Source organism: Doryrhamphus excisus, linkage group LG16 (genome assembly GCF_037039965.1).
Source record: "Doryrhamphus excisus strain RoL-2023G ecotype Guam linkage group LG16, RoL_Dexc_Guam_v1.1, whole genome shotgun sequence".
NCBI classification, from domain to species: Eukaryota; Metazoa; Chordata; class Actinopteri; order Syngnathiformes; family Syngnathidae; genus Doryrhamphus; species Doryrhamphus excisus.
The window spans coordinates 3,561,970-3,581,324 of record NC_136372.1 but is presented as its reverse complement, the minus strand read 5'-3'; the positions used below and the strand labels follow the sequence as shown (position 1 = coordinate 3,581,324).

The window sequence follows — 19,355 nt, the reverse complement described above, 5'->3', positions numbered from 1 at the left end:
TCGCCGGTTCTAATAACTTGGCTGGAGATTTAAAGAACAGATGAAGCCGTCCTCCATCTTGATGGATTCACTTCTTTTACAATTTCGTAATATAATGGCCGCTTTCTCACATTATTGCTCCCTGGCAGTTTCATACAAAGCTTTATATATCTGGCTGAAAAGGTAATCATACAAAAAGGCTCTGACTCAGTCATAATTTTAATCACACATATTCAGAACAGAGTGAATAGATATAAGATGGAGCTCCTAAAGACCTCACTGTCCTCCTTGTCTATCTTTAAATGTAAAAAGAGAAAAAAAAAATCATCATTATTTGATCTATTTTAGTCTTAATTGAACGCACTGACCTTACTATCCCCTGTTGTTCCACTAGAGGGCGACATTTGTCCGTGTTCTGTCATGTTTAACTCTCCAAAGAATGCTGTTTAAGACTTATTTATATAAACAATGAGTTTTACCATCATTTTATCACTTCATCCATCATAGTGATGTTATGGTTTAATATTGCAAAGGTGTTTTTATTCCCTTCTGTAGCTCCCAAAATAAATGTAGAGTTCATAACTGCGTATCCTCTTCTTGTTGACGTAGTAAAACCACAAAGTTCCCGACTCTTTTTCTTTATTATTGATTATGTTTGTTTTAGTTCAGTGATGGCACATTGATGTATGAGCACGGATAAATGTCATGGTGAGCGTTTTCAAAACACTTTTTGTGTTCAAGTTGGAAATGCATATTTGGCATTTGAGGTACTTTGACTATTATAATTATAGGATTTTTTTTGTTTTTCGTTCATTAAATGACCGTCAGACCACAATGAGAGAAGGTCCTTGAGCGTTCGGGCGAGAGGCGGGGTACACCCTGGACTGGTGGCCAGCCAATCACAGGGCACATATAGACAAACAACCATTCACACTCACATTCATACCTATGGACAATTTGGAGTCGCTAATTAACCTAGCATGTTTTTGGAATGTGGGAGGAAAACCGGAGTACCCGTAGAAAACCCACGCATGCATGGGGAGAACATGCAAACTCCACACAGAGATGGCCAAGAGTGGAATTGAACTCAGGTCTCCGAACTGTGAGGTCTGCGTGCTAACCACTCGTCCACCATGCAGCCTGAGAAGAAGCACATAAAAGCAAAAAAAAATAAAATCATTAAAAATACCACTTCCACATGGAATGAGAGGAGAATTTTTTTTTTGTTTTTTTTTTTTAAACCCTGGACTGGTGGCCAGCCAATCACAGGGCACATATAGACAAACAACCATTCACACTCACATTCATACCTATGGACAATTTGGAGTCGCTAATTAACCTAGCATGTTTTTGGAATGTGGGAGGAAAACCGGAGTACCCGTTGGGGGAGAGATGTATTATCGAAGCCTCAAATTTTGTTTATTACACAACAACAACATTTTGATTGCATAATGGTGTTTTAGGCCAAATTCACATCTCGATCTCCGATTGGTTTTTACATTAAACAAACAGTATCTAGCATGTCAGGGGTCTCATGGTCCCCAGAGTCGTATGAGATATCAGCTAAGCTACTCGAGTCACTGAAACTCATCACGGTGTTCACAAAAGAATCATGTTTTCCGTGCGGGAATGCTCCCCCCCTCCCAAAAAAAAAAAAAAAAAAACCCTTGTGGCCTTTGCAAGGCCGTGATGCAAATGCCATGTGGGTGTGGGATCTGGAGTTGACGGCTTCGGGCCTGAGTAAATACTGCAGCAGCCATTCCTGGCATTGCTGTGTATGGCGCAGGAAGGAAATGTCTGTAATCAGGGGGGAACTTCATGGTTTCCCATAGCTGCCACAGGAAGTGGATCGGTAGCAGGCTAGATGACGAGGAGTTAAAAGTTGAGCGTTCAAAGGCGCCTCTGCAGCTCATATGCAACTTGGTTTGTTAATATCGTATCGTATTTCTCATTTGCATCTTGAATTTATTATTGCGTTATACTTTTAGAGTGACTTTTGTAGTCAAATAGATGTTTCCCATGAGGAACGTTTTTATTATCTCCTGAGGTTTCAGAGAGACTGACTTGTACTGCCATTTCCTGCCTTCCAACCGACCAAAAACGCCTCCTCCCTAATGTGTGGAGGATTAATGCTCTTATAGCCTCCATAATACAATTTAATATATATTATATCTTAGTTTGTTTAGAAAAACAGTGGTTCTAGACAAGAACCCTGGGGCACTCCTTGTAGCTGACAAGGCTAATGTGTGGAGGATTAATGCTCTTATAGCTTCCATAATTACAATTTAATATATATCATATCTTAGTTTGTTTAGAAAAACAGTGGTTCTAGACAAGAACCCTGGGGCACTCCTTGTAGCTGACAAGGCTAATGTGTGGAGGATTAATATTCTTATAGCCTCCATAATTACAATTTAATATATATTATATCTTAGTTTGTTTAGAAAAACAGTGGTTCTAGACAAGAACCTTGGGGCACTCCTTGTAGCTGACAAGGCTAATGTGTGGAGGATTAATGCTCTTATAGCTTCCATAATTACAATTTAATATATATCATATCTTAGTTTCTTTAGAAAAACAGTGGTTCTAGACAAGAACCCTGGGGCACTCCTTGTAGCTGACAAGGCTAATGTGTGGAGGATTAATATTCTTATAGCTTCCATAATTACAATTTAATATATATTATATCTTAGTTTGTTTAGAAAAACAGTGGTTCTAGACAAGAACCTTGGGGCACTCCTTGTAGCTGACAAGGCTAATGTGTGGAGGATTAATGCTCTTATAGCTTCCATAATTACAATTTAATATATATCATATCTTAGTTTCTTTAGAAAAACAGTGGTTCTAGACAAGAACCCTGGGGCACTCCTTGTAGCTGACAAGGCTAATGTGTGGAGGATTAATGCTCTTATAGCTTCCATAATTACAATTTAATATATATCATATCTTAGTTTCTTTAGAAAAACAGTGGTTCTAGACAAGAACCCTGGAGCACTCCTTGTAGCTGACAAGGCTAATGTGTGGAGGATTAATATTCTTATAGCCTCCATAATTACAATTTAATATATATTTTATCTTAGTTTGTTTAGAAAAACAGTGGTTCTAGACAAGAACCTTGGGGCACTCCTTGTAGCTGACAAGGCTAATGTGTGGAGGATTAATATTCTTATAGCCTCCATAATTACAATTTAATATATATTATATGTTAGTTTGTTTAGAAAAACAGTGGTTCTAGACAAGAACCTTGGGGCACTCCTTGTAGCTGACAAGGCTAATGTGTGGAGGATTAATATTCTTCTCGCCTCCATAATTACAATTTAAAATATATTATATGTTAGTTTGTTAAGAAAAACAGTGGTTCTAGACAAGAACCCTGGGGCACTCCTTGTAGCTGACAAGGCTAATGTGCGGAGGATTAATGTTCTTATAGCTTCCATAATTACAATTTAATATATATTTTATCTTAATTTGTTTAAAAAAAAACAGTGGTTCTAGACAAGAACCCTGGGGCACTCCTTGTAGTTGATTCTCACTGACTTTTTGGAAGTTCTGCTGTTGAAATCTTCTCCCTGTCAATCAAATACCCTTGATTTAAACACAATTTGAAATTTGAAACATACATCCATTTATTTTTTAATACGGCTTGTCTTCACTGGGGAGGTCGGCAGCCAATTGCAAGGAATTTTTACTCACTTTAACACTTCAAAATGTTAAATAATTAAATTAAAAATAATTTTAATAAAAATTAAATAAATTTAAAATAAATGTTCTTATTTAAATAATATTAATTTTAATTAAATAATAATAATTTTATTTTTTCATTATTTAAATACATTTAAATAATCTTAATTATATTAACGCACACTTGCTATGTCTTACAGTACTTTTGTGTGATCGGGCTAATGTCGTGGAGTTCTTCAACTATCGGGGATAACATCAGTTTCCTATGCCAGAATAAAAATACGGGTTAAGGAGAACAACCTTAAACTGAGCCCCTAATTACATGCCCCGACAGATTTTTCCTTGTAATTATTTGCCCCTCTAAGATGTTCGATTCTAATGGACATTCAGTGTGCCGGTGTGGAAAAGAGTAAGTGGTTCCAGGTTTTGACGCCGTTTCCCTACGCGGGTCACTTTATACACAGTAATTTATTAATTACTTCGAAACCTCAAACACATATACGGTATCTAATGCGCTTTTAATACTGTTGCTAGCCTAATTTAAAAGTTCCCGTTGAGTCAGCAGAACTTCATGGTATGCTATCATATACGTAAAAAAAAACTCAAATTGTTGTTTCTTTTATTAATTTTAAGACCAAATATTTTTTTTTTCTGTTAGGTTTCTGAGTGACTGTTTTCCTGCCGACTCGCCTTGTTCTTTCTCTGCTGTATGGGGCGGGATAGAAGAAACAGCATACTAAGCACTTTTTTTTTTTTTTTTTAATCAGGGCTGCAAGTGATGATGCCAAATAAAATCTGCCTGGCAACAAGTTGCCAATGAGCAAATGAAGTTATTTTTAAGTCTGTTTTTGTTTGGAAGCGTATGTCATGAGTCAAGGCCGTCGGAGGGTTAATTAGAGCTATGGGAAAGTCACAGTCTGTTGAAATCTGGGAATGTTGGACAAGTGTGAAGGAGTCACCCAACCCTTTTGGTGTCGCCGTAACATTCCGTTTTTTTTTGATGACGTGAGGGAAGTGCTGGATTCCAGATGCACGAAAAAAAAGCTTTTTTATCCCCCCATTTTTTGTCCGGGCTCTTTGTGTTTATAGCTCCCTAGCTTATTTGTGCTAATGGAAAAAAGTGGTATCCGTTGACCAAATTAGCTCATATCAAAGTCACTTAGACGAGATAAGTGGACGATGACAAAAAAGTCTCAAGAACTCATCTTGGCAAATGGACATGAAGGTGGCCATTTTGGCTTGAACCGGGTATTTGGTCAAAGTCCTGCAAGGGGACTTTGACCAAATTAGCTCAAATCAAAGTCACTTAGACGAGATAAGTGGATGATGACAAAAAAGTCTCAAGAACTCATCTTGGCAAACAGACAAGAAGGTGGCCATTTTGGCTTGAAACAGATATTTGGTCAAAGTCCTGCAAGGGACTTTGACCAAATTAGCTCAGATCAAAGTCACTTAGACGAGATAAGTGGACGATGACAAAAAAGTCTCAAGAACTCATCTTGACAAATGGACATGAAGATGGACATTTTGGCTTGAACCTGGTATTTGGTCAAAGTCCCTTGCAGGACTTTGACCAAATGAGCTCATATCAAAGTCACTTAGACGAGATAAGTGGACGATGACAAAAAAGTCTCAAGAACTCATCTTGGCAAATGGACATGAAGGTGGCCATTTTGGCTTGAACCGGGTATTTGGTCAAAGTCCTGCAAGGGGACTTTGACCAAATTAGCTCAAATCAAAGTCACTTAGACGAGATAAGTGGATGATGACAAAAAAGTCTCAAGAACTCATCTTGGCAAACAGACAAGAAGGTGGCCATTTTGGCTTGAAACAGATATTTGGTCAAAGTCCTGCAAGGGACTTTGACCAAATTAGCTCAGATCAAAGTCACTTAGACGAGATAAGTGGACGATGACAAAAAAGTCTCAAGAACTCATCTTGACAAATGGACATGAAGATGGACATTTTGGCTTGAACCTGGTATTTGGTCAAAGTCCCTTGCAGGACTTTGACCAAATGAGCTCATATCAAAGTCACTTAGACGAGATAAGTGGACGATGACAAAAAAGTCTCAAGAACTCATCTTGGCAAATGGACATGAAGGTGGCCATTTTGGCTTGAACCGGGTATTTGGTCAAAGTCCTGCAAGGGGACTTTGACCAAATTAGCTCAGATCAAAGTCACTTAGACGAGATAAGTGGACGATGACAAAAAGTCTCAAGAACTCATCTTGGCAAATGGACATGAAGGTGGCCATTTTGGCTTGAACCGGGTATTTGGTCAAAGTCCTGCAAGGGGACTTTGACCAAATTAGCTCAGATCAAAGTCACTTAGACGAGATAAGTGGACGATTACAAAAAAGTCTCAAGAACCAATCTTGGCAAATGGACATGAAGGTGGCCATTTTGGCTTGAACCGGGTATTTGGTCAAAGTCCTGCAAGGGGACTTTGACCAAATTAGCTCAGATCAAAGTCACTTAGACGAGATAAGTGGGCGATGACAAAAAGTTTTCAAGAACTCATCTTGGAAAACGGACATGAAGATGGCCATTTTGGCTTGAACCGAGTATTTGGTCAAAGTCCTCCAAGGGACTTTGACCAAATGAGCTCATATCAAAGTCACTTAGACGAGATAAGTGGACGATGACAAAAAAGTCTCAGGAGCTCATCTTGACAAACGGACATGAAGGTGGCCATTTTGGCTTGGACCGAGTATTTTGACAAAGTCCTTCAAGGGACTTTGACCAAATTAGCTCAGATCAAAATCACTTAGACGAGATAAGTGGACGATGACAAATTGTAAAGCGTTTTAGTTCATGTCATAAGATGTGGGCGGGGCATGGCGACAATCTTTTACGGTCAATCTGACGAATTGCCAAAAATTACAAAAATTTGTAATTATCAGCGCAAAGTCATATCTTGATCCTAATTGGTGTATATAATGAACATAACACCCTAAAGCCACACATTGCTTAAAATAATTATTCGTCAAGACAAAATATTTTCTCAAAATTATCAAATAGTTATTAAATAAAATGAAAATTTTAAGTTTTTAATGACAATTTATAAAATTTTTTGTACATACAAATTATTTTTTTTCTCTCTAGCTTGTGCGGATTGCGTTGCCGCAGTATGACACAATAAATGTTAGTTATTGGCGGTTTATGAATGAAATATTGTGCTCCATTTGTTATTTTCCATACAATCCTCTGTAGAGAAAGTTGCATTTGGCGCCATAAGCCAACATCTTGCAACCATCAACATAACTGAACCATTTGATGACTATTTATAGAAATTCTATGAAGTTATTTAGTCATTTGAGAGTGTAACACAATAGATCACCATACGGGGCGTAATGAAGCATCTGAAGAGAAATGATGTAATGCTTAGCTCGATGCTATAATCATGTCGTTTGAGTGAGGTAAATCACTTGAGTCACATTTCTCAGAATTACGATGACAACATAGTAGTTTGCGAGATTATCGGTCAATTTTAATTCAATGGAATTTCGTTTCATTTGGTAGTAATTTTGGAGGCAGAAAGTTGTGTCCAAAACGGGCTGATGTGCTTCCTGTTGGATGCGAGGCGTACCGCAGGCTCGCCTCATACCCGAGCTACCGTTGAACAACAATAGGGCCTTCATTGTGTCCTCGGGGCTTTGGTGACAGATCAGTTTTTAGCCACCCCACTAACGAAAAACACCCGTCTGGGGCGGCTCTGCTTTTTATGCACAGTAGTTTAAACCCCTCGGTGAACCTCTGGATCAGCTTCTGCTCAAGTTCCTGTCAGTCAAAACAGCTCTGCTTTGAGCTTCTTCAACTCTTTTCCCAGATGTGGGTGACTTGGCCCGGGATGTCCTGCACGCTATTCGTTTTTTTTTTTACGCCTTTTGTGCGGTTGTCTGTGCAGCACGCAAAGAGACTATCTTTGTTTTCGGATGTACGTTTTTTTTTTTTCACCTTACGATATTTGGCATTCTCCAAATCTGCAAGTTTGGGTTTTATTTACACTACCGCTCAAAAGTTTGAGATCACTTGGATATATTTTTTTTGGCCAGTCTGAGATATGTTTTTTTTTTTTTTTTTTTTTGGGCAGTCCTGCCATGAAGTCCAGCATTCTGAAGTCGCCGCTTCACTCTTGATACTGATACCGGTGTTTGACGGCTACTATTTAGTGCCTGTGAGGCGTCGTTGTCTTAAACTACACACTCAGATGTGCATCGTTTTTGTATCCTTGTTAGACCCAGTTTGTGCTGCTCTCTGAAGGGAGTAGTTAACAGCATGGTAAGAGATTTTAGTTTTAGTTTAGATTTTTTGATGGGTTTGGAATAATCTATTAGCCTTATAAAATGATGAACTTGGATTAGCAGAGGACTGACAGTTGTTGATAGTCGGCCTCTATGCAAAAATGTACATCGTTCTTTGAAAATCATCTGATTTATTTTAATTGTTTGTGAAATGGAAAAAAATTGTTTGTGAAATACATGAAAATGTGTTTTTCTTTAAAAAACAAACAAAATTTGCAAGTGATCCCAAACTTTTGAGTGGTAGTTTATGTGGAGAACGTAGTCGTGGTGACCATGAAGGAGTAAGATCTCGACACTGGTATTTGACGGGTACTATTTAGTACAGCTGCCAGACAAAGACGACCTGTGAGGCATCTTTGTCTTAAACTACACACTTGATGCTCAGATGTGCATCGTTTTTGTGTCCTTGTTAGACCCAGTTTGTGCTGTTCTCTGAAGGGAGTAGTTATGCTAAGAGATTTTAGTTTTAGTTTAGGTTTTTAGATCTATTAGCCTTATAAAATGATGAACTTGGTAGTAGGCCTCGATGCAAAAAATGTAGATCGTTCTTTGAAAATCATCTGATTCATTTTAATTGTTTGTGAAATGCATGAAAATGTGTTTTTCTTTGGAAAACAAACAAAATTTGCAAATGATCCCAAACTTTTGAGCGGTAGTCTATGTGGAGAACATAGTCGTGGTGACCATGAAGGAGTAAGATCTCGACACAAAATCTCGTCACAGGTATTTGACGGGTACTATTTAGTACAGCTGCCAGGTGACGACCTGTGAGGCGTCTTTGTCTTCAACTACACATTGGATTCACAGTTGTGCATCGTTTTTGTGTCCTTGTTAAACCCAGTTTGAAGGGAGTAGTTAACAGCATGGTAAAAGATTTTAGTTTTGATTTTTAGGTGGGTTTGGAATAATCTATTAGCCTTGTAAAATGATTATCTTGGATTAGAGATGAGATTGATTCAGAGGACTGACAGTTGTTGATAGTCGGCCTTTATGCAAAAATGTAAATTGCTCTTTGAAAATCATCTGATTCATTTTAATTGTTTGTGAAATGGATACAATTGTTTTTGAAATACATGAAAATGTGTTTTTCTTTGGAAAACAAAGAAATTTGCAAGTGATCACAAAGTGACCCCGTGAGGTGTCTTTGTCTTAAACTATACACAGTTCTGCATCGTTTTTCTGTCCTTGTTAGACCCAGTTTGTGCTGCTCTCTAAAGGGAGTAGTTAACAGCATGGTAAGAGATTTTAGTTTTATTTTAGATTTTAATCTTTTAGCCTTATAAAATGATGAACTTGATAGTAGGCCTCTATGCAAAAATGTACATCATTCTTTGAAAATCATCTGATTCATTTTAATTGTTTGTGAAATGCATGAAAATGTGTTCTTTTTTTTTTGGAAAACAAACAAAATTTGCAAATGATCCCAAACTTTTGAGCGGTAGTTTCCATGAAGGAGTAAGATCTCGACTGGCAGGTGGCGACCCCGTGAGGTGTCTTTGTCTTAAACTATACACAGTTCTGCATCGTTTTTCTGTCCTTGTTAGACCCAGTTTGTGCTGCTCTCTAAAGGGAGTAGTTAACAGCATGGTAAGAGATTTTTCTACGAGTATGTAAGTTTGTCTTGACCATATCCTGTCCCATTTTTTTTTTATCCCATGACTGAAATCCCAATGTGGTTATGGTTTAAAGGAAATAGAGAGTAACCTCAGGAGTTATAAGTCCCACTGGTTGCTTCGATGAGTCTCATTTATAGAGTGGATGAATGAGGTTCAATGCCAGGGTCTTCGCTTATCAGCCACTGAATGGTCCAGTTGAGTTCGGTTTTCGTGTTTATGATTGGTAGTTCAGAAAAGTGTTATTTATTTGTTATATTATCTCATCTAGAAAGCTCAGTAACGAGATGAATGGCGGCCTCGCATGCAGCTGCGTGGAACACAGCTTCAAAGAATTACTCAAGGCCCACGGGGATTTTCTTCTGGCTTTCCCACCGTTTGCTGAGGCTTAAAGTCCGGGGATGTGACGGCAGTGAGTGTGAGGGTGAGGGTGAAGACTCGGCAAGAAAAGAAATTTAAAGTTACTAATGCGATCTTTCCAAACATTTTATCAGATTTTTTTTTTTTACTCAATCCAATCAGGCTTCGTAAAAAAAAAAAAAATACAAGCACAGCTTCATGGCCTTATAAATGTTTACAAAAGACATTTTTATATATTTTATTTATGTTTTTTTTAATTTTATTTTATATAATTATATATATTATTATATATATTATTTATGTATATTTTTTTATATATTTTTTGATAATTTTGCATTTTGTTCATCAGTCCTTAAACGCACCACAGTCACACACCAAAGTGCTTCCTAACTACAAACCATATAAGGAAGTCCCTTTGTGACATCACAAAGGGGCGGTTTTACCACGCCTTCTGAAATCGAGCGTTTTGATCCATCCTAAACTCAATTTCAAACGCGCAATCTTCATTATCTGACAATCTGGCATCGTTTAACACAAGAATACAACATTTTAACAACGTTTATCGGTCAGAAAAGACGAAAATGCATAATAGGTTCCTTTTTAAAATTTAAATGTGAAACAATAAAACTCCATTTTAGCTTTCAAGACAAAACAACAACCTTTCACTTTTTGCCTGATATTTCTTGTTTATGCCAACTTAAGAGGTGCATTTTCAGGCCTCACCCGAGTTCGATTCCACCCTCGGCCACCTCTGTGTGGAGTTTACACGTTCTCCCCGCGCATGTGTGGGTTTTCTCCGGGTACTCCGGTTTCCTCCCACATTCCAAAAACATGCTAGGTTAATTAGCGACTCCAAATTGTCCATAGGTATGAATGTGAGTGTGAATGGTTGTTTGTTTATATGTGCCCTGTGATTGGCTGGCCACCAGTCCAGGGTGTACCCCGCCTCTCGCCCAAAGACAGCTGGGATAGGCTCTGGCAACCCCCTCCCTGCGCCCCTCATGAGGATAAGTGGTAGAAAATGAATGAATGAAAGTCTAAAGGTGACTATAGGGGTGTTATTTCATGTCTAGAGGGCTCTAATAGTGTTAAAAGCCATGTTTTACGAGGTCGTGAACACATTTTCGACGCACTAACTAGTAAAATATTCCTACATTGCATTGCAATGCGCATTGCAATTGCGCAGGCCTCATAGCTAGAATACCCGAGTTCAATCCCATCTTTGTGTGGAGTTTGCATGTTCTCCCGTTCTCCGTTGGGTTTTTCTCCGGGTACTCCGGTTTCCTCCCACATTCCAAAAACATGCTAGGTTAATTAGCAACTCCAAATTGTCCATAGGTATGAATGTGAGTGTGAATGGTTGTTTGTCTATATGTGCCCTGTGATTGGCTGGCCACCAGTCCAGGGTGTAAAAAAAAAAAAAAAAAAAAAAAAAATTCTCCTCTCATTCCATGTGGAAGTGGTATTTTTAATGTTTTCTTTTTTTGCTTTTATGTGCTTCTTCTCAGGCTGCATGGCGGCCCGAGATTTGTTGGTTGAATCCTGGATTGTACCAAGTAGACATTTAAAGGTTCTACTTTATATTCTTGCTTTCTTGAGCTCCACCAAAACTTTGATGGGGATGCTTTATGATGCATCTAATACCACGATTGAAAACGTTGCCACGATATGACCCAGACATTTTTTATTTTTTTTTTACGACAGATTAATAACTGCAATGCCAGCTTTTTATGAGCCGACAGTGAGTCAGCCGGAGCCCAAAAACCATCTTTGCTCACCAAGTGTCATTCAATAGCTAACCCCGAACGGCCTCACTTAGGACGACGTGGAAGCTTCTCAGCGATTCACCTCGGAATCAACACCAGTCCAAAAAAAAAAAAACCCAGAAGGAATTTGTTGTCTGGGTTTTACCTTAAATTCTCATGTGAGCCTCAAAGGGATGACTCTTTCATTACAGTACACCTGTGTTTGATTACCACGTGCCAATCATCAGACGAGGACAGAAGCCCTCCTAAAGCTTTTAAGTGCTGCTTTATGGTCAGCTGATGGTGTTTTGGAGTTTGGTTGACATCGCACCGCTGTAACGTGAGTGAGATTAGACTGAATATTATCAGGAGTATTTGTATCGTTGCTGATCCTTGCCTCCGTGCTAATGCTAGCTTTTCATCTTCAAAGAAAACCGGGAGGAAAATTTGATTTTTTTTTTGGCTTTGAAGACCAGTTTGACGCTGAGGGTCACGTTTCTCGGGAGTTTTTCTTCACCAGGAAAAATTCAATATTATGCTTTTTTTATATGCATCTAGTCGAGTGAATCAGCAGCGCCTCTGCTGGCCATAGACAAGTAGTGCACTCAATTTTTTTTCAGTACAATTGGTTGTTATTATTAGGTGTACTGTACATAACACTGCATTATATTAGGAACAGGGAGTGATCTGGTCACTCGTCTACTCCGTAAACGGATACAGTGAAGCCAGGGTTTGAACACAATGACAAGTGGACAAGATGAAAGCAGTGTCCCGTCATTGGAGATTGTTTATTTTATTTTATTGTTTTATCATTTTCCATTTATTGTTTTATCATTCTCCAAATGTTTTGAGGACAACTAAAAAAAAAAAGAAAAAAAAACAAAATGAATGGTAAAATCATCAGTCATTTTACAATAATAAATTCAAACCATTGAGAGAAAATGGTGCAGCCCAAGAAAATATATATAATATGTAATATAATAATGAGGAATTTTTTTTTTTAAATATTTAAAAAATAATAATTTTAGTCTCATTTATTTGAAATATTAAAGAAAAAAGTGAGACGTAAACAAAACTGAATAAAGTTGTATTTTTTTGAAAATTAGATTAGAAAAAGTCGCATTACAGGAATAAAGTAAAAATATTATAGGAATAAAGTCATCATGATGAGAAGCAGATTCACCAGATGAAAGTTCAAATATTAATAATAAAATAATAATAATAATAAAAATAACAACAGCAAAAATAGGGGAAAAAAGGCTGAAATCTCATTTATTTTAAATATTAAAGAAAAAAGTGAGAAGTAAACAAAACTGATTAAAGTTCTATTTTTGTTTTTTATTAGATTGCTGGAAAAAGTCGCATTACAGGAATAAAGTAAAAATATTATAGGAATAAAGTCATCATGATGAGAAGCAGATTCACCAGATGAAAGTTCAAATATTAATAATAAAATAATAATAAATAAAAAATAATAATAAAAACAGCAAAAATAGGGAAAAAAAAGGCTGAAATCTCATTTATTTGAAATATTAAAGAAAAAAGTGAGAAGTAAACAAAACTGAATAAAGTTGTAATTTAGATTGCTGGAAAAAGTCGCATTACAGGAATAAAGTAAAAATATTATAGGAATAAAGTCATCATGATGAGAAGCAGATTCACCAGATGAAAGTTCAAATATTAATAATAAAATAATAATAAATAAAAAAAAATAATAATAAAAATAACAACCACAAAAATAGGGAAAAAAAGGGTGAAATTCAGACAAATGTATGTTTTTTTTTTCAGCTTCATTTGCGTTACAATAAATCAAACTTACTCTTGAAACCTTTCATGTCCCACGCTGCAAAAGTCCGGACACGCCCGCCTTACCGTCCCGGACCATGACCTTAAAAACAAGGTTTGAAGACCTCCTCATGAAATAAAGCAACTGCTTTCTCATGCAGTTTTCTTTGCAATACATCAGAAAATTCAAATAAAGCTAATCAGCGGGCTACATTATAGTCGTCTACAAGGGAGCAATCTTAGTTTTCTTTCTAAAAGCGAACTGTTTGATGCGGCTCTTGCATTGGATCGTAGTGGTTTCCGTTCCTAATGTTGCGGCTGGCGAGAGTACATGACTTCATTTGCGGCCAAGCCATAGAAAAGTGCATTTTTTCAATGAAATTGTAAGCAACTGTGAACGTATTCAATGTGACTGTTGTACAGACAGCTGGTCGGAGGGGGGGGTTGGGGGGGGGGGGGGGGGGGCAACACATGGATGCAATAATCCGATAATGAATGTGATCGTCATCAAAAGCTGAAAATGACTTGTTGCGGCGCAGATGAGAGTTCACGTCATCGTTATCGCCGCGTCCTCTAATCGATGCCTTGTTCTTGTTTATTGGCTTTCGCGGCAACCAGAAACAGCCGTGTTCTTCTGTGGAATGGAATGGGAGCTTTTTAGAACCAGACACTGGTTCTTTCTGTCTGTTGGGCACAACAGATGTGGAAGATGTTGATTATTGTTCTGTTCCCGTGTTGAATTGCACATTCCTGATGCTTTCAGAGCGCTCCGGGTGCCAAACGTTATTCCACGTAAAATAAAGACTCATCACATGAATGGTTGTTTGTCTGTATGTGCCCTGTGATCGGGTGGCCACCAGTCCAGGGTGTAAAAAAAAAAAAGAAAAAAAATTCTCCTCTCATTCCATGTGGAAGTGGTATTTAAAAAAAAAAATTTTTTTTTGCTTTTATGTGCTTCTCAGGCTGCATGGCGGCCGAGTGATTAGCATGTAGACCTCACAGCTAGGAGACCAGGGTTCAATTCCACCCTCGGCCATCTCTGTGTGGAGTTTTACATGTTCTGCCAGTGCATGCGTGGGTTTTCTCCGAGTACTCCGGTTTTCTACCACATTCCAAAAACATGCTAGGTTAATTAGCGACTCCAAATTGTCCATAGGTATGAATGTGAGTGTGAATGGTTGTTTGTCTATATGTGCCCTGTGATTGGCTGCCCACCAGTCCAGGGTGTGAAAAAAAAATTCTCCTCTCATTCCATGTGGAAGTGGTATTTTTAATGGTTTTTTTTTTTTTTGCTTTTATGTGCTTCTTCTCAGGCTGCATGGCGGTCGAGTGGTTAGCACGCAGGCCTCACAGTTCGGAGACCCAAGTTCAATTCCACCCTCGGCCATCTCTGTGTGGAGTTTTACATGTTCTCCCCGTGCATGCGTGGGTTTTCTCCGGGTACTCCGGTTTCCTCCCACATTCCAAAAAAAACATGCTAGGTTAATTAGCGACTCCAAATTGTCCATAGGTATGAATGTGAGTGTGAATGGTTGTTTGTCTATATGTGCCCTGTGATTGGCTGGCTACCAAGAACCCGCTAACGTGGTCCTGTCAAATTCTAGGAAGTCACCACAATTAGCGTTTGTTTTTTAATCTCACTTCCTGTCAGCGTGTTTAGCTGTATCACGACTATAACGACACTGCAACGTTTACTTTTCTTCGTTTTTACGTTCTTTTTACAAACAGTGAAATGACAGAAATAGCAACACCGCCGCTGCGATGGGGAAATTACGATAAAACATATTGAGAGGGGGGGGGGGGTACATAAATTACCATGAACGAGATAAGCTTCTGTGTCCCTGAGGGATTTGCGTGTGTATGTTTGCTCATGTTGTTGTTATTTAGGACTTGATAACGCGAAAATAAAACACTTCTCATGGGAAAGACGCCCGCTGTTTGTTAGAATACGTCCATAACGAAAAAAAAAAAGTGTCCAAATTGTCTTCACGTTTCATCAGTTATGTCATAAAGTCAAACACAGCGGCCTAGAAAGGGTTAAACACGACGTTCCCTCCTACTGATCTTAGCCAAGCACACACACACACACACACACACACATTGGCTGAACACACACTTTTTTTTCCCCTCCTCAGCTGAGTCCAAAGCCAGAGAAGAAGAAGAAGGAGGAGGAGGAGGAGGAGGAGGGGCGGCCGGCCGCTAGCGAGCCCCAGCTGTCGTTGGCTCAGAGTCTCGTTTGTCCCCGCGCCGTCTTCTCGTCTGGCCTGGACACTCCATGGGACTCCAGAGGTGGCCCCCCAGCACAGCAGCACTGTCCTCCTCCATGGCCTGCCTCCATGTGGAGACCCCCTCCATCTGCAGGGGGAAGTTCAAATCAGGTAACTTTATTGATATTTTTACAGTGCATGCAAGGGGAGGTTATTAAGAAGAGGGGGGGGGGGTTGTGATGAGTCACCCTCCCCGACCAGGAAGTGACAAGGCAGAACTTAAGCTCTTTGTCTGAATGGGACGACATGCTGCAAATGCTCTAATGCTCTATGTTAATAATAATAATAATACACAGGCTCAGCTGCACGGTGGTCGTGTGGTTAGCGTGACATGCTGCAAATCAAATGCTCTAATGCTATAGTCACCAGATACGTGGTCTACAAGTAGATACCAGCCTCTCTAATTCATTTAATAGCATTAACAGATGTGGCTGTAGGCAACCTCCTGGTATGATTTTTGGCATTAGCTTGAATTTGAAGCATCCAGCAGCTTGATCTAGCTCTACATGCGCTTTAAAATGTGTGGTACACTTGGCCGTCATGCTATAGTTGCTAGGAGCGTTGACTAAATAAAGCAAATAACCAAGTCTAAAATTAATCTTTCAATAAAAAAATAGCAGTTTTGTCTACCACTGTATGCGCTTTAAAATGTTAGCGCTTTACAGTACTGTTGTTTACAATGACAATAATTTGTAAAAAAAAAAACTATTAGAAGTCTTTATGTTAATAATAATAATCCACAAGGCATATGAATTTAACTTTTTCATAGACCGGCTCAGCTGCACGGTGGTCGTGTGGTTAGCGTGACATGCTGCAAATGCTCTAATGCTATAGTCACCAGATACGTGGTCTACAAGCAGATACCAACGTCTCTAATTCATTTAATAGCATTAGCAGATGTGGCTGTAGGCAACCTCCTGGTATGATTTTTGGCAGTAGCTTGAATCCAGCAGCTTGATGTAGCTCTACATGCGCTTTAAAATGTGTGGTACACTAAAATTACTACAGTAAAATTAATCTAAAATTAGATTAAAACAAAAAGCAGCTTTGTCTACCCCTGTATGCGCTTTAAAATGTTAGCACTTTGCCGTACTGTTGTTTACAATGAACTCATCAATGCTATTAATGCTAGCTATTACAACATTGGTTCTGGTGAAGTTATAATTATCGAATTATCGCCTAATTCCATTTAGCGGTTTAAGTAAATAAACTCCCCGCTGAGATGCAATTACGTTAGCATCAATATTGCTAATAATAACGTTGCTAATATTTTCCTCAATATTTTCCCCAAAGGACGCTCATACTAATTGACGCCTTTGACAAGCATTTAAATTGTGCGAAAAGGAACAAAACAATAATGTATAATGAATAATAAATAAAAATAAATAAATAATAAAATAATAATAATAAATGTACATTTATTATTGTTAAAAAAAAATGTTAGAAGTCTTTATGTTACTAATAATAATCCATAATTTAACCTTTTTATAGACAGGCTAGGCTGCACGGTGGTTGTGTGGTTATCGTGCAGACCTCACTGCTAGGAGACCCGAGTTCGATTCCACCTTCGGGCATCTCTGTGTGGAGTATGCATGCGTGGGTTTTCTCCGGGTACTCCGTTTTCCTCTCATATTCCAAAAACATGCTAGGCTAATTAGCGACTCCAAATTGTCCATAGGTATGAATGTGAGTGTGAATGGTTGTTTGTCTATATATGTGCCCTGTGATTGGCTGGCAACCAGTCCAGGGTGTACCTCGCCTCTCGCTTGAAGACAGCTGGGATAGGCTCCAGCACCTACGCGACCCTCGTGAGGATAAGCGGTAGAAAATGAATAAATGTTCGAGTATTCTGGATGCTAACTATTAACACCAGGATTAATGAAATGCAGTTAGCTCGTATCTGATGACGCAGACTGTAGCCAAGGCTAATTGGTGTTTGATTTCCCAACATGCAGTGCGAATTCAAACATAGATTGACGTCAGATAGATGTGTTCGGACGCAGAAAATGCGAAGGTCTGTTTGTGATACGTATGCTACATCAGATAGCGCTAAGAGCCGTTTTTTGGATATTTATAAGCAATAAAGCTAACATAACTTGGCATCGTGCTCTTTTTAAACTTTATTCATCTTTGCCTTGGCAAGAAGGCATCTCCAGTAAACCGCTATTTGTTCTCTTTACAAAAGAATCCAATCAAATCGGAATCAAACAGGGGGGCCGGGAGAGGAGAGAGGTTGCGTCAGTCGCCAGGGTTTTTTTTTTTTTTTTTGGTGGTCGTTCCTCCACAAGCTCTTGTTTACGCTCTGCTGGAGAGCAGGAGAGAGCGTCAGGCGGCTGACATGGCAGCCAGGAGGTTAGCCAGGGTTCACGACAAGCTGTCACATTGTCAGGAGCACCTCCAGGCACTGGATCGTGCCCCCTTATATTAAATGTTCCAAAACTACGAGGTGCTTTTTGATGTTTCTTGATACGCAGTCATAAATTTCACTGCTTGGGGCATTCTTTCCAGGTCACAGTGACTGTAAATACTCGGACTCGGACTCTTGAGTATGCTAGCCTGGTCTCTGCAGATCCCGGAGTCTGCTTTGATTCTGGACCCCTTTTTTTTTTTTGCCCTCCTGAGTTGATAGCCCGCAATCAGCCCCCGAAAACCCTGCATCCCGCCCCCCTTAAACTTACATTTCATGGTTCCCAGGCCTTGTTCTCACAGCTGCCCGGTTTATTTTTGCTAGCATGAGTCAGAGTGGCCTGTTCAGACGCAGCGCTTGTCCCAGTGGAGACGTGTGTGTGTGTGTGTGTTGTGTGTTTGTTGTGTGTGTATTTATGAGGGGGTGGATGTTTCCCTTGAGTCGATCTGTAGATGTAGCTACGCTGACTTTTTATGTCACTAAGGGGGCGGCGATCCTGGGGCCTCCGTCAGTCACCATCAACTTCTAAACTACCTTGACCACACCCACTTAGCTGTAGACACTGTTTGGACACGCCTCTCAATCAGATCAATATTTTTTTTTAAATAAATCAACTCATTTTTATAGGAGATCAGGGTTCAATTCCACGTACAGCAATGAATCTTGCACACAATAAAACTAAAATAAAGTAAAATTATTTCAACAACATGCATGCTAGGTTAATTGGCGACAAATTGTCCATAGGTATGAATGTGAGTGTGAATGGTTGTTTGTCTATATGTGCCCTGTGATTGGCTGGCCACCAGTCCGGGGTGTGATAGCTGGGATAGGCTCCAGTACCCCCTGTCTCTCGTGAGGGTAAGCGTTAGAAAATGAATTAATTAATGTGCACTTCGGGGGGGGGGGCGTACAACAGTGAATCTTGCACACAATAAAACTAAAATAAAGTAAAATTATTTCAACAACATGCATGCTAGGTTAATTAGCGACTCCAAATTGTCCATAGGTATGAATGTGAGTGTGAATGGTTGTTTGTCTATATGTGCCCTGTGATTGGCTGGCCACCAGTCCAGGGTGTACCCCGCCTCTCGCCCCGAAGACAGCTGGGATAGGCTCCAGCACCCCCTGTCTCTCATGAAGATAAGCGGTAGAAAATGAATGAATGAATGTGCACTTGGGGGGGGGCGTACAACAATGAATCTCACACACAAT

General features: G+C 39.2%; 1 protein-coding gene across 7 annotated transcripts in view; it reads left to right on the top strand.

Annotated features, from left to right (window-relative positions):
* mrtfbb (myocardin related transcription factor Bb) overlaps nucleotides 1-19,355 on the top strand; it is a 61,255-nt gene that overhangs the window by 30,360 nt on the left and 11,540 nt on the right. For all 7 annotated transcript variants that reach the window (XM_078797381.1, XM_078797379.1, XM_078797380.1 and 4 more), the window contains one exon: nucleotides 15,605-15,847. In XM_078797381.1, coding sequence (XP_078653507.1) covers nucleotides 15,745-15,847 — 103 coding nt within the window. In that variant the 5' untranslated portion in view covers nucleotides 15,605-15,744. The remainder of the gene's footprint in view (nucleotides 1-15,604; nucleotides 15,848-19,355) is intronic.